Consider the following 15,634-nt stretch of genomic DNA (forward strand, 5'->3'; position numbering starts at 1 on the left):
AGTTGGAGTGCTGCGTGCAGTTTTGGGCTCCACACTATCGGAAGGATATTGAGGCTATAGAGAGAGTACAGATTCACTGGGATGCTGCCCGGTATGAGGACATATGAATATGAAGACTTGGGGGGAAAAAAAAAAAAAAATCGGGTCTGTTTTTGTTAGAGGAGATTACGGGGTGACTTGATAGAGGTGTTGAAGAAAGAAAGACTTTAATGACCACCGGACATCTCAAAGTGCTTTAAAATCATGAAGGGGTGGGAGAGGGGAGATAGAAACAGACTGTTTGCAGTGATTAAGGGGCCGGCAGAATGTACAGCACAGAAACAGGCCATTCAGCCTCAACTGGTCCAGACCAGTGTTTATGCTCCACATGAGCCACCTCCCACTGTCGTTCATCTCACCCTATCAACATATCACAAGAATGAGGGGAGATAGAGATACGATTAAATACAAGAGATTTTGGACAGAGAATAGCTCAATCTTTATAAATCACTGGTTATAGGCCCCAGCTGGAGTATTGTGTCCAATTCTGGGCACCACACTTCAGGAAGGATGTCAAGGCCTTGGAGAGGGTTCAGGGGAGATTGACTAGAATGGTGCCAGGGATGAGGGACTTCAGTTATGTGGAGAGACTGGAGAAGCTGGGATTGTTCTCCTTAGAGCAGAGAAGGTTAAGGGGAGATTTAATAGAGGTGTTCAAAATCATGAAGGATTTTGATGGAGTAAATAAGAAGAAACTGTTTCCAGTGGCAGGAGGGTCGGTAACCAGAGGACACCGATTGAAGGCGATTGGCAAAAGAACCAGAGGCGACTGAGAATTTTTTTATGCAGTGAGTTGTTGTGATCTGGAATGTGCTGCCTGAAAGGATCATGGAAGCAGATTCAATAATCACTTTCAAAAAGGGAATTGGATAAATATTTAAGTAGGCTAAATTTGTAGAGCTATGGGGAAAGAGCAGGGGGGAGTGGGCCTAATTGGATAGCTCTTTCAAAGAGCCAGCACAGGCCCGATGGGCCGAATGGGCAGCTTCTGTGCTTTGTGATTCCAACAGGAGAAACTTTTGTAGATAGAGGTGTGTGAAGCTGTGGAGTGGACCATCGAACTTAGTGATTGAAGCAGAGATTGTTTCAGCATTTAAGCTTTGGTCAGATAGGTGGTTAAAGGAAAGGGGGATAAAGGAACAGAGCAGGCACATGGGATTAAAGCTACTGCTCGTGTGGAGGATGAACACTGACACCAGCTGGTTGGGCCGAACGGCCGGCTTCCCTGTTGTGATTTCTGTGTACAACCCACTCCCAGACAGAGATGACGGCGGATATTTATGCCAGTCCTTCACTAAGCCAAAGGGTGGATGAAAGAGTTGCATTTTGTAATACAAAGGTTGTGACCATCACTGTGTGCTGCACCATTGGGTCAATCTCGCTGGGTTGTGTGATTCACAGAGCCACCCCGAGTGAACACAATTCCAGCCTGCCCACTTCAAATCCACTTCCATTTTAATTCCAGGTGTAGCATTGCTTAAAAAAGTCATTACAAAGTGTTTTTTCTGGTAAGAACTGTGGATTCTCAGCATGAGTTCAGAGAGAGAGAGAGAGAGAGAGAGGGAGAGAAAGAGAGAGAGATTTCATTTGTGCAGTTTAAAAAAAAAAATCACTACAAATTCAAGTTATAATCATTAAGAGTAATAGTGCATTGGACAGAAGGAGACCCTTCCAACACCGAACAGGCTGACACAGACAGAGGCCCAGAATAAGGTCTCCCAGCCCAGTCCGGTTCCGCACAATCAGCTCCCCGCAGTCATTGGTGTTATGAGGAACTAGGCGTGTTATAGAAGCGTGGCAGTGTATCAGAGCCCACGATGGGATGGGCAAGATGGAGAGCAGGCTCTGCTCCTTCTGGGTCCAGGCCAGGCCAGGCCGAACCTCTGCTTGTCCTCAGTCACTCCCAATCTCATTGGTCCAATAAAAGGTTGATAGTTGTCACAGTAATGAAACAGCAGGTGCAGGGTAGATATAGCGATATACTGGAGTACTGGGTGGGCCGCAGTGTCTCCAGCACTCCACACAGAGCCACTCCCCACTCCAACACTCGGGCGTTGCCAGTCCAACAGCCGCAATATTCTGGTGAGTTATCCACATTCAGTGAGGGTTCCCAGTCGCCGTGCTCAGCATTCCTCATCCTGGTACAGCGGCTCCTCCATTTCCTGGCACTCCAGGTGTTCGAGGCGGTCTGGCCGACTGTTCACAATCTCATCCGGGGTCTTCATAAACCTGACGAAAGGCCAAGGGAGAGAATCCATTGGTCAGACAGGAGAGAAACAACGTCCCACCGTCTCGTCCCCCCTTCACTGCCCCATTGCCCCCACCCCTCCCCATCGTCTTCCCCCTCACGGTCTCCCGATTCACGGTCAGTTCCCCCTCCCCCACCCCTGGGACCAACCCCATTCCCTCCACACACGGGTCTCCACCCCCCCCACCAAGTCCCGGGCTGCCCCCACTCCTAAAGTACCTGAACAAGAGCCGCTGGCCGGGCTCCTTCTTGATGATGTTGAGCTTGTAGTAGTGCCGAAGAGCCCTCGACATCTTCTCATACGTCATGTTTGTTCGGTTCTGTTTGGGAGAGAGTTTTGGATCATTAAACCGCTGGTAGACGAGGGGGCACATGGAATGGCCAAAAAACCCTCCTTTCATCACCTTTCCGCAGGTTGAACCCGTTACAGCCCGGCTCCCGCTCTGCGGAGTACTTTGTGGCAAATAGATCAAGATTAACCAGAAGCGATGGACCATGGTCCCTTACATCTCCGTGGCGTTCTATGCCAGTTTGTGCTGCCCATTTAACAGACAAACTCGTGGGCACTGCGCCCGCATTTCCTGCTGTGCCCAGTCAGAGGGCACAGCTCCTTCAACTCAAGACAGTTCCCTCTCAATCTACCACACCGAGGCTCTCGCCACAGCCAGTTATCGGCAAGACACCAAACACTGGCGTTTCTTGCATGATTCGAGAAATTTAAATGAAATGAAACGTTAAGAAGGGAGATGACCAATCCAGGGTCAATAATACTAAAGAATAGCTCGAAGTATAAAAGTAGAGAGTCAATAAAAAGGTTAGAAAGGGTAAGAGGGAATGAATAAAGACCTGGCAGGGAACTAAAGGATTTTATAAACATAAAAAATAAAATAGTTAAAGAAAGGATAGGGCTGATTAAAGGTGACATTTCCTTAGAAGATGAAGGAATGGCGGAGATATTAAATGAGGATTCTAACTCAGTTTCCACAGCAGAGTGCAGTAACGAGATTGAATGGGTACAAGGGGAGGAGGTGGAGCAATTGAATAGATATAGGGGCACACTTTAGAATGAGTAGAGGAGCAGAGAGACTTAGATACACAAATATGTAAAGGTGTCTCCCCCACCCCGGGACAGTTTACGGCCCTTCTCGCCCCCCCCAGGACAGTCTACGGCCCGTCTCCCCCCCAGGACAGTCTACGGCCCATCTCCCCCCCCTCCCGAGACAGTTTACAGCCCTTCTCGCCCCCCCCAGGAGAGTCTGCGGCCCGTCTCCCCCCCAGGACAGTCTACAGCCCGTCTCCCCCCCAGGACAGTCTGCGGCCCGTCTCCCCCCCAGGACAGTCTGCGGCCCGTCTCCCCCCCAGGACAGTCTATGGCCCGTCTCCCCCCCAGGACAGTCTCCGGCCCGTCTCCCCCCCCTGCCCCAGGAGTCTGCGGCCCGTCTCCCCCACAGGACAGTCTACGGCCCTTCTCGCCTGTTGTGTATGTACCTTTAAGGGAATAACTGGTCTTAGACTGCAGTACCAGCAGTGACCACCCCTGTATAAAAGGCCCTAGCAGGCTTCTGTAGTTTCAGTTTCAAGCTGCCTCTTGTTCAGTAAAGTACCTGTTAAACTGTTCTCCCGAAGTCCGTGTATTATTGAGGCGCGGACTTTACAGTGGCGACGAGTAAGTTCGAACTCACCTGCAGTGTGGCATCATCTCACGGGGATCTCGCCTGAAAGGAAGGTCCTGGAAGGTCGTAGTCTGAGCAACGGGCGTCGACCGAGGGCAACCGCCCAAAGAATCCATCGGTGTTTGGAGAATTGCGGGAGAGACTGTGGTTCTAGCGAATCGTGCTGGTAGCAGGTAGCGCACTGACCCTTCCGGACTGCGGCGGGCTCAAGCTCGATTGAGCGGCTCTACAAATTGGGCCGCGCAGCGTCGCCGGGAAAAGAAAACAAGAGAGGGTGGAGCGCACAGGGCGCGGTCGGTGCTCGAGAACAGGACAGCGGAGAGAAACTAAACGGGGGGGGGGGGGGGGAAGGAAAGCGAGACGCTCCGAAGCTGCGGGTCGCCGCCATTACCCCGTAGAACGCTAGGAGCAGCGTGGCAGTAAGGGGAAGAAGCAAAAGCGCGGGAGGCGCCATTTTATCCCGTTGGGGAAGAAGCAAAAGTGCGGGAGGCGCCATTTTATTCCATTGGGGAAGAAGCAAAAGCGCGGGAGGCGCCATTTTAAATCGCCCAAGATGCCGAAAAGTGGCAGTATCACTGCTTTCGACAATGAGGTAGAAGACTGGACCACGTATGTGGAAAGAATTGAAGTGTACTGCGAGGCAAATGAGGTGGCTGATGGAAAGAGGGCGTCGGTATTATTAAATCTGATGGGTGCGAGTACGTACGGCCTATTGCGGAATTTAATTACCCCAGTTAAACCAATGGAGAAAAGTTTTGAAGAGATTGTTAATATCTTACAGGAACACCTAAACCCTACACCACTGCTGATAGCAGAAAGATTCAAGTTCCATAAAAGAAACCAGCACAAAGATGAGAGCAATGCTGACTATCTTACGGAACTACGCAAGTTATCGAAGCACTGCCAGTTCGGAGCAGGACTGGCAGACACCTTATGGGATAAGTTTGTCTGCGGGCTCCAGAGTGAAGGAACCCAGAAACGACTATCAAAAAAGGACCTGACGCTAGAACAGGCTTTCAGCGTGGCAGTATCCTACGAAGCAGCAGCACGGGGAGCTGCGGAAATACAACAGAAACCACAAGAATACAGCGCTAACGAAATGGCGTATGGAGCCGAAAAGTGCTATCGCTGCGGCAGAACAACCCATGAGCAGAAGGACTGCTGGTTTAAAGACAAAATATGCAGGCAATGCGGGAAAATGGGACATATAGCAAGAGTCTACAGGTCGGGAAAGAAGACCAACACGACAAGAACTACTAAGGAACAGTACAGGAAAGTAAAGAAACTGACAGATAGTAGTTCAGAAGATCAGGAGAGTGATAAGGACTCCGGGAGCAGGCGACTAAGTTGTTTAAAGTTACACAACGTGATCGCAAAAGGAGATCACTGAACCATTTCGGTCACCCTCATGATAGCAGGGTCCCCAGTGAAGATAGAATTGGACACAGGATCAGCCCTAACTGTCATGAATCGACGAGACTATGAGCGGCTATTCTCACACATACCCTTAAAGGACACGTCCATTGTATTGAAGACATACACGGGGCAAAAGGTCTACCCCAGAGGAAAAATAAGGGTGCCAGTTGAATATAACGGAAAGGAAACACAGAAACTATACATGTATATACTACGAGATGGAGGACCACCACGACAAGAACTACTAAGGAACAGTACAGGAAAGTAAAGAAACTGACAGATAGTAGTTCAGAAGATCAGGAGAGTGATAAGGACTCCGGGAGCAGGCGACTAAGTTGTTTAAAGTTACACAACGTGATCGCAAAAGGAGATCACTGAACCATTTCGGTCACCCTCATGATAGCAGGGTCCCCAGTGAAGATAGAATTGGACACAGGATCAGCCCTAACTGTCATGAATCGACGAGACTATGAGCGGCTATTCTCACACATACCCTTAAAGGACACGTCCATTGTATTGAAGACATACACGGGGCAAAAGGTCTACCCCAGAGGAAAAATAAGGGTGCCAGTTGAATATAACGGAAAGGAAACACAGAAACTATACATGTATATACTACGAGATGGAGGACCACCACGACAAGAACTACTAAGGAACAGTACAGGAAAGTAAAGAAACTGACAGATAGTAGTTCAGAAGATCAGGAGAGTGATAAGGACTCCGGGAGCAGGCGACTAAGTTGTTTAAAGTTACACAACGTGATCGCAAAAGGAGATCACTGAACCATTTCGGTCACCCTCATGATAGCAGGGTCCCCAGTGAAGATAGAATTGGACACAGGATCAGCCCTAACTGTCATGAATCGACGAGACTATGAGCGGCTATTCTCACACATACCCTTAAAGGACACGTCCATTGTATTGAAGACATACACGGGGCAAAAGGTCTACCCCAGAGGAAAAATAAGGGTGCCAGTTGAATATAACGGAAAGGAAACACAGAAACTATACATGTATATACTACGAGATGGAGGACCACCATTATTGGGACGTGAATGGATCCGAAGACTACAATTGGATTGGCATTCCATTCTGGCACTAACTGTGACTGACAAAAAAGATGATGACGTCGCACCTGGATGTCTGTCACAAATTCTATCTGACGTGGAAGAAGTGTTCCAACAAGGACTTGGGACTCTAAAAGGAGTAAAGGCAACCATAAAGATTGAGGATAACGCAACCCCAAAATTTTTCACGGCCAGACCGGTGCCATACGCGATACGCCCAGCTGTGGAAGCTGAACTGGAAAGTCTGGAGCGTTCGGGGGTGCTGTCTAAGGTGGACTGGAGCGAGTGGGCCACACCCATCGTTCCTGTAATGAAGAAAGCATTGAGCAGCACGCCTGGGGAGCCAAGGAAGGTTTGCATCTGTGGGGACTTCAAGGTGACTGTGAACCCAGTCCTGCACACAGTACAGTATCCACTTCCGCGGATAGAAGATATTTTCGCCTCACTATCTGGAGGGAAACGTTTTACAAAGATTGACCTGGCTCAAGCGTATCTACAAATGGAGGTGGAAGAAGCATCTAGGAAATACCTCACGAAAAACACTCACAAAGGCCTTTACCAGTACAATCGACTGGTATTTGGGGTAGCATCGGCCCCGGCTATGTGGCAGAGGGCAATGGAACAAGTCCTGCAAGGGATCCCAGGGACCCAGTGTTATTTGGACGACATCCTGGTTACGGGCGAAAATGACAATGAACACCTTGCCAACCTGGAACAGGTGCTCACGAGATTGCAGGAATATGGGCTACGAGACAACCGTCACAAATGCGAGTTCTTCAGGAGACAAATCTCGTATTGTGGCCACATGATTGATGAGGAAGGGTTGCATAAGTCGCCGGACAAGATTGAGGCTGTAGTCAAGGCTCCAGCGCCAGAAAATGTGTCGCAACTGAGGTCGTTCCTCGGGTTGGTGAACTACTACCATAATTTCTTGCCGAATTTATCTACAATTCTGCACCCACTGAACGCCCTCCTTCAAACTGGTGTAACATGGAAATGGAGTGATGAGTGTAAGCGTGCCTTTCAGGAATGTAAATGCCAAATCACTTCAAAAAGAAGTATTGGCCCACTACAACCCATTGGCCCACTACAACCCAACACTACCGATTCGGTTGGCATGTGATGCGTCACCTTACGGCATTGGAGCGGTGCTGTCACACAAATTCCGTGACGGTTCAGAGAGGCCAATAGCCTTTGCATCGCGCTCGCTAACCTCAGCCGAGCGTAACTACGCCCAGATTGACAGGGAGGCCCTCAGCCTGGTGAAGAAGTTCAATCACTATCTGCACGGGCAGAAATTCACCCTACTGACTGATCATCAACCCCTGGTCTCAATTTTTAACCCAAAGAAGGGCATTCCGGTGATGACGGCGCAACGGCTGCAAAGATGGTCACTTTTTCTAGGGGCACATCAGTATGACATAGAGTACAAAGGTACGAAACAACATGGAAACGCTGATGGGCTGTCGCACCTACCGTTGCCTACGGCGGAAGAAGCACCTGCAGTGGACCCGGTGGAGATATTCCATGCGACCATAGTCGAATGTTTGCCTGTTACAAACGCAAGTATTGAGAAGGAAACCCGAAATGACCCGACACTCTCTCGGGTCTACGATTTGACGGTGAAGGGATGGCCAGCATATGGCGACTCACTGTTGCCAGCATTCTCGCCAAGGAGGGAACAGCTGTCAGTGTGCCGGGGAACCTTGATGTGTGGATCCCGAGTGGTAATTCCACCCAAGTTGAGAGATAGAGTGCTCAATGAGCTTCATGAGGGTCATCTGGGAGGGGTAAAAATGAAGAGCCTAGCCAGGGCGTTTGTGTGGTGGCCGGGAATCGATAAAGAAATCGAGGATATGACCAAGAGATGCACAGGATGCCAGAAGGTCCAAAACGCTCCACCACAGGCCCCGCTACATCCATGGGAGTGGCCCTCATCTCCATGGCAACGGGTACACATTGATTTCGCTGGTCCATTTATGGACTCAATGTTTCTAATCGCTGTGGACGCCCATTCGAAATGGCCAGAGGTCATTAAAATGTCCTCCACCACCACGGAGAAAACTATTGCAGTCCTAAGGACCATCTTCGCCAGGAATGGGTTGCCAGAACAGATCAGTTCCGACAATGGCCCACAGTTTGTGTCTGAGGATTTCCGGAGGTTCCTGAAGAATAATGGGGTGAAACATTACACATCTGCCCCATATCATCCAGCCACAAATGGATTGGCTGAGAGGTTTGTTCAGACCTTTAAAAAGGCCATAAAGGCAATGTATAATGACGACATACCACTGCAACACAAGGTGGATAACTTCCTGTTTGCTTACCGGAATGCGACACATGCAGTAACCAACCAAACTCCAGCCGTACTGTTTTTCAACCGGAGACTAAGATGTCGCTTGGATTTGCTCAAACCAAACATAAGACGAGATGTTGAGGATAAGCAGTTCCAGCACATAAATGAGAAGCCAACCAGGAGCTTCAAGATAGGGCAACCAGTCTTGGCCTGCGACTACCGAACACAAAAATGGCAGCCAGGAACGATATGCACACAGCAGGGACCACTAATGTACACAGTGGACGTTGGAGAGAGCATCATGAGACGCCATGCTGACCAGATTCTAGAGTCACAGGAACAAGCCAAACCTGTACCACGAGCATGTGCACCTGGTAATGAGCCCGAAGTACAGATTGCGTCTACCTCAGAAGCAGGGGTATTGGAAGCTGACGAACCAACCAATGACAATGAGCCAGAATTGACTCCACCGCCAGAACAGGATACTCGAGAAAGGCGCTATCCAGCCTGGATCAGGAAGCCTCCTCAAAGACTGAACTTATAAATGACTATTTCAGTTGATGTATATATTACTGAGGAAATTGTAATTGTAATTAGTTATTATTTAGTTGTTAAATGAATGTTATGTACTGTTTATCTAAAAGGGGAGGAATTGTTGTGTATGTACCCTTAAGGGAATAACTGGTCTTAGACTGCAGTACCGGCAGTGACCACCCCTGTATAAAAGGCCCTAGCAGGCTTCTGTAGTTTCAGTTTCAAGTTGCCTCTTGTTCAGTAAAGTACCTGTTAAACTGTTCTCCCGAAGTCCCTGTATTATTGAGGCGCGGAGACAGGCCCCGTCTCCCCCCCAGGACAGTCTGCGGCCCGTCTCCCCCCCAGGACAGTCTGCGGCCCGTCTCCCCCCCAGGACAGTCTGCGGCCCGTCTACCCCCCACCCCAGGACAGTCTACGGTCGTTCTCCCCCCCAGGACAGTCTGCGGCCTGTCTCCACCCCCCCACCGGGACAGTTTACGGCCCTTCTCGCCCCCCCCCCAGGACAGTCTGCGGCCCGTCTCCCCCCCAGGACAGTCTGCGGCCCGTCTGCCCCCCAGGACAGTCTGCGGCCCGTCTGCCTCCCCAGGACAGTCTGCGGCCCGTCTCCCCCCCCCGCCCAGGACAGTCTGCGGCCCGTCTCCCCCCCCCAGGACAGTCTGCGGCCCGTCTCTCCCCCCCAGGACAGTCTACGGCCCGTCTACCCTCCACCCCAGGACAGTCTGCGGCCCGTCTCTCCCCCCCAGGACAGTCTACGGCCCGTCTACCCTCCACCCCAGGACAGTCTACGGCCCGTCTACCCTCCACCCCAGGACAGTCTACGGCCCGTCTACCCTCCACCCCAGGACAGTTTACGGCCCGTCTCCCTCCCAGGACAGTCTACGGCCCGTCTCCCCCCCCCAGGACAGTCTACGGCCCGTCTACCCCCCCCCCAGGACAGTCTACGGCCCGTCTACCCCCCCCCCAGGACAGTCTACGGCCCGTCTACCCCCCCCAGGACAGTCTGCGGCCCGTCTACCCTCCACCCCAGGACAGTTTACGGCCCGTCTCCCTCCCAGGACAGTCTACGGCCCGTCTCCCCCCCCCAGGACAGTCTACGGCCCGTCTACCCCCCCTCCCAGGACAGTCTACGGCCCGTCTACCCCCCCCCAGGACAGTCTACGGCCCGTCTACCCCCCCCAGGACAGTCTGCGGCCCGTCTCCCTCCCAGGACAGTCTCCGGCCCGTTTCAGACACTCCGCTCTATTCCTCATTTAATAGATCAGCTGGTTCAGCTATTTTTCATCAGGTTTAATCACCCGAGACACATTCAGCCCAACAGAGAGGAACAGAGATCACAGACCTGAACTCCCCTTACCTTGTGGTTGCCCCACAGCCGTGCAAGCCCATTAGGATCCACGATTCGGAAAACCTTTGACTCATGGTCCTCCCATCGGATGAAAGCTTCATATCTGCTGTCTGACAATAACTGGTACACATAGTCCCACAGGAGCCTGCAGTCTGGGAGCCAGCAATGTAAACACAGAAATGTTATTGACCTTTAACCTTCCACAGGCTGGTGATCCAAATGCGCATTTTATATTTTGAAAAAAGTTACAAAGTTCTTTGTTTTAAAAGGACACAAGTCTCACTTGCCAGTTTCCCACCATCTCTTGCTGGGTTGAGCTGAGGCTCGGTGGGTAGCACTCTCTCCTCTGGGTCCGAGGCTGTGTGTTCAAGCCCCACTCCAGAGACTTGAGCACAGAACCCAGGCTAACAGTCCAGTGCAGTACTGAGGGTGCCATCTTTCGGATGAGACATTAAACTGAAGCCCCGTCGCCCCTCCGAGGTGAACGTAAAAGATCCCACGGCACTATTGGAAGAACATGGGAGTTCTCCGGGTGTCCTGGCCAATATTTATCCCTCAACCAAAAATCTAAGACAGATTATCTGGTCATTATCACATTGTGGGATCTTGCTGTGCGCAAATTGGCTGCTGCATTTCCTACATTACAACATTGGGGACATAAAAGGCCCTATGGAAATGTAAATTCACAGTTTCCCAGGCACCCGAGACCACCCTTCTACCTCCATGCACGTGGCCATTCTTATACAGGTCTGAACAGGGAGTGCGAGCAGCCTATTCCACTGCAGAGAGCTCGGCCCGACACTGTCCTAACTAGATGTCCATACGCACCCTCCAGCAGGTGATTGGGAGCAGGAGCCCACACCCAGGGGTGATGAGGGTGAATTTAGTGCATCAACTGCTGCCCCAGCTCATTGAATCTGGGCCCTTGCTGCAGGTGGGGCCTATGGCCACACAGCCCCCACAAGTGGACTGCTCCTGGACTTTGGTGTTGGTGCAGGTGAGCTGAGGCACTGAACCCCAGCAGGTGATTCCACTGCGGGGCCAGGTCGGGGGTTCACAGTCCCACTAGACCCGGTCCTCAACCAGCATCTAAGGACAAGCAGCTTCCAGTAAGAGTCACTGGACACTCATCAGGTGGGGGAACCCCAACTCCTGCATGTAAAACCCGTCAGCATACAACAACATCTCCACATCAGGGATCAGCAGGGAACAAAAAGGAGTCAGAGCCAGAATCGAGTGTCCGGAGAGGCAACTGTCTCCCCTCTGCTGGAAGTGAATCCAATATCCAAACCACATCAAACTTCAGCTCCATTCACACCAGTTAATCATTCGCCAGTTTTGAATTTGAATCCAGATACCAGAAGACAAAGAAATAAATTAAATGCAGAGAGAAACCCAGCTAATGCTCATCAAAACTGTAGTGAAAAACAGACTCAATATTCTGGCTGTGGGATGAATTCCCAATCCTGGTACCAGCTCTCAGGATGAATTCTCACTCCGGGTACCAGCTCTCGGGATGAATTCTCACTCCCAGCACCAGCTCTCGGGATGAATTCTCACTCCGGGTACCAGCTCTGGGGATGAATTCTCACTCCGGGTACCAGCTCTGGGGATGAATTCTCACTCCCGGTACCAGCTCTCGAGGATGAATTCTCACTCCCGGTACCAGCTCTGGGGATGAATTCTCACTCCCGGTACCAGCTCTCGGGATGAATTCTCACTCCCAGCACCAGCTCTGGGGATGAATTCTCACTCCCAGCACCAGCTCTGGGGATGAATTCTCACTCCCAGCACCAGCTCTGGGGATGAATTCTCACTCCGGGTACCAGCTCTGGGGATGAATTCTCACTCCGGGTACCAGCTCTGGGGATGAATTCTCACTCCGGGTACCAGCTCTGGGGATGAATTCTCACTCCGGGTACCAGCTCTGGGGATGAATTCTAACTCCCAGTACCAGCTCTCGAGGATGAATTCTCACTCCCAGCACCAGCTCTGGGGATGAATTCTCACTCCCAGCACCAGCTCTCGGGATGAATTCTCACTCCCGGTACCAGCTCTGGGGATGAATTCTCACTCCGGGTACCAGCTCTCGGGATGAATTCTCACTCCCGGTACCAGCTCTCGAGGATGAATTCTCACTCCCGGTACCAGCTCTGGGGATGAATTCTCACTCCCGGTACCAGCTCTCGGGATGAATTCTCACTCCGGGTACCAGCTCTGGGGATGAATTCTCACTCCCGGTACCAGCTCTCGAGGATGAATTCTCACTCCCGGTACCAGCTCTGGGGATGAATTCTCACTCCCAGCACCAGCTCTGGGGATGAATTCTCACTCCGGGTACCAGCTCTGGGGATGAATTCTCACTCCCGGTACCAGCTCTCGAGGATGAATTCTCACTCCCGGTACCAGCTCTGGGGATGAATTCTCACTCCCGGTACCAGCTCTCGGGATGAATTCTCACTCCCGGTACCAGCTCTGGGGATGAATTCTCACTCCCGGTACCAGCTCTGGGGATGAATTCTCACTCCCGGTACCAGCTCTGGGGATGAATTCTCACTCCCGGTACCAGCTCTCGGGATGAATTCTCACTCCCGGTACCAGCTCTGGGGATGAATTCTCACTCCCGGTACCAGCTCTCGGGATGAATTCTCACTCCCGGTACCAGCTCTCGGGATGAATTCTCACTCCCGGTACCAGCTCTCGGGATGAATTCTCGCTCCCGGTACCAGCTCTCGAGGATGAATTCTCACTCCCGGTACCAGCTCTGGGGATGAATTCTCACTCCCGGTACCAGCTCTCGGGATGAATTCTCACTCCCGGTACCAGCTCTCGGGATGAATTCTCACTCCCGGTACCAGCTCTGGGGATGAATTCTCACTCCCGGTACCAGCTCTCGAGGATGAATTCTCACTCCCGGTACCAGCTCTCGGGATGAATTCTCACTCCCAGCACCAGCTCTGGGGATGAATTCTCACTCCCGGTACCAGCTCTGGGGATGAATTCTCACTCCCAGTACCAGCTCTCGGGATGAATTCTCACTCCCGGTACCAGCTCTGGGGATGAATTCTCACTCCGGGTACCAGCTCTCGAGGATGAATTCTCACTCCCGGTACCAGCTCTCGGGATGAATTCTCACTCCCGGTACCAGCTCTCGAGGATGAATTCTCACTCCCGGTACCAGCTCTCGAGGATGAATTCTCACTCCCGGTACCAGCTCTCGGGATGAATTCTCACTCCCGGTACCAGCTCTCGAGGATGAATTCTCACTCCCGGTACCAGCTCTGGGGATGAATTCTCACTCCCGGTACCAGCTCTGGGGATGAATTCTCACTCCGGGTACCAGCTCTCGGGATGAATTCTCGCTCCCGGTACCAGCTCTGGGGATGAATTCTCACTCCCGGTACCAGCTCTCGAGGATGAATTCTCACTCCGGGTACCAGCTCTCGGGATGAATTCTCACTCCCGGTACCAGCTCTCGAGGATGAATTCTCACTCCGGGTACCAGCTCTCGGGATGAATTCTCACTCCGGGTACCAGCTCTCGGGATGAATTCTCGCTCCCGGTACCAGCTCTCGAGATGAATTCTCGCTCCCGGTACCAGCTCTCGGGATGAATTCTCGCTCCCGGTACCAGCTCTCGAGATGAATTCTCACTCCCGGTACCAGCTCTCGGGGATGAATTCTCACTCCCGGTACCAGCTCTCGGGGATGAATTCTCACTCCCGGTACCAGCTCTCGGGATGAATTCTCACTCCCGGTACCAGCTCTCGGGGATGAATTCTCACTCCCGGTACCAGCTCTCGGGATGAATTCTCACTCCCGGTACCATTGCTGGGCTGTGGCCTGTGCTGGGCAATGGTTCTAGTTGCCCCAGCCTCTTTCCAGTACCCTTGGCCCAGGTGTCTGTGTGGGCCTACACAGGGAGTTTGTGTTTTACAACTGGAAGAGCCAGCGGGGTGGTCCCTGCTCTGGATCAGGGTTCAATGTATTGCCTACCTGCAATCCTTCCTATGGGCATCAGTGGCTCCTCTTGGGCTGGCATGGTGACCATCAGATGGTTCCTGTAAAGCAGTTCCTCCCTATGGGAGAGGTTTAGAGGCTTCTCCTTGTGTGGATTCTGCTCCGACGGTCTTGACCTGAACTCCACCGACTGCCTGCTGCTGAGGATCAGCGGGTTCATCATGGAAGTGGAAATTAACTGGATGACGCGGGAGTTATCCTGTGGTAAGCCGTTTGGCCGCTGGGTCTGTAGCATGTGCTCAGTGCCCGAGGGACAATGGTTCTCATCCACTGGCGAAATGGAGAGTCTTGGCTCTATGTCAGGTGAGGAGCTGTGTGTGTTTTCTGCCTGAGATCTGGGCGTCTGGTTCCTGTCCATTGGCGGCAGGAGATTGTGAGAGTTTTCCCGGTCCATCTCTGGAGACTGGTGGTGGTGGTTCTCCACTGGGGACCGAAGTAATCGTGGCAGCGGCTCTAGGGAAGGCTGGATATGGTGGCTGACCTGCTCAGAGGGCCGCAGGTTTCTGTGCAGCATGTCTGTAACAAGAAGAGTTAATGAGCACTAAGGTATGTTAAAGGTAGGAATTAATCAGCTTCAGGAAACCAAACCCGACCACAAAATCTCACATCTTACCCAACATCTCAAGAGATTCACAAGGCACAAGAGGGATGATGGGGGGAGGTCGAAGAGAGACGATGGGGGAGGTCGAAGAGAGCCGACGGGGAGATCGAAGAGAGACGACGGCGGAGATCGAAGAGAGACGAGGGGGAGGTCGAAGAGCGGCGACGGGGAGGTCGAAGAGAGGCGAGGGGGAGGTCGAAGAGAGACGAGGGGGAGGTCGAAGAGAGACGAGGGGGAGGTCGAAGAGAGACGAGGGGGAGGTCGAAGAGAGACGAGGGGGAGGTCGAAGAGAGACGACGGGGAGGTCGAAGAGAGACGAGGGGGAGGTCGAAGAGAGACGAGGGGGAGGTCGAAGAGAGACGAGGGGGAGGTCGAAGAGAGACGAGGGGGAGGTCGA

The 15,634-nt window shown here is 52.1% G+C and overlaps 1 protein-coding gene across 1 annotated transcript; it reads right to left on the reverse strand.

The window, feature by feature from the left end:
* Nucleotides 1–1,476: 1,476 nt before the first annotated feature.
* On the reverse strand, nt 1,477–15,149 carry LOC147105948 (transcription factor ETV6-like). Its single transcript, XM_086008558.1, has 4 exons — nt 14,613–15,149; nt 10,627–10,769; nt 2,507–2,607; nt 1,477–2,268 (listed from the first exon to the last, which is right to left on the reverse strand). The coding sequence occupies exons 1-4, from the start codon at nt 15,028–15,030 to the stop codon at nt 2,163–2,165; spliced, it is 768 nt and encodes a 255-aa protein (XP_085864684.1). The 5' UTR covers nt 15,031–15,149; the 3' UTR covers nt 1,477–2,162.
* Between the last annotated feature and the right edge of the window lie 485 nt (nt 15,150–15,634).

This window comes from Somniosus microcephalus, chromosome 16, assembly GCF_052327205.1.
Source record: "Somniosus microcephalus isolate GS21.2 chromosome 16, FLI_Smic_1.0, whole genome shotgun sequence".
NCBI lineage: Eukaryota > Metazoa > Chordata > Chondrichthyes > Squaliformes > Somniosidae > Somniosus > Somniosus microcephalus.

Excerpts from the sequence above, each read along its gene's own strand:
- LOC147105948 (XM_086008558.1), bottom strand. The coding sequence starts at position 15,030 with ATGGACCGGGAAAACTCTCACAATCTCCTGCCGCCAATGGACAGGAAC. Across the intron at positions 2,608-10,626 it reads GGCTGTGGGGCAACCACAAG|AACCGAACAAACATGACGTA; the intron begins GTAAGGGGAGTT and ends TCTCCCAAACAG. Across the intron at positions 2,269-2,506 it reads GGCCAGCGGCTCTTGTTCAG|GTTTATGAAGACCCCGGATG; the intron begins GTACTTTAGGAG and ends GCCTTTCGTCAG.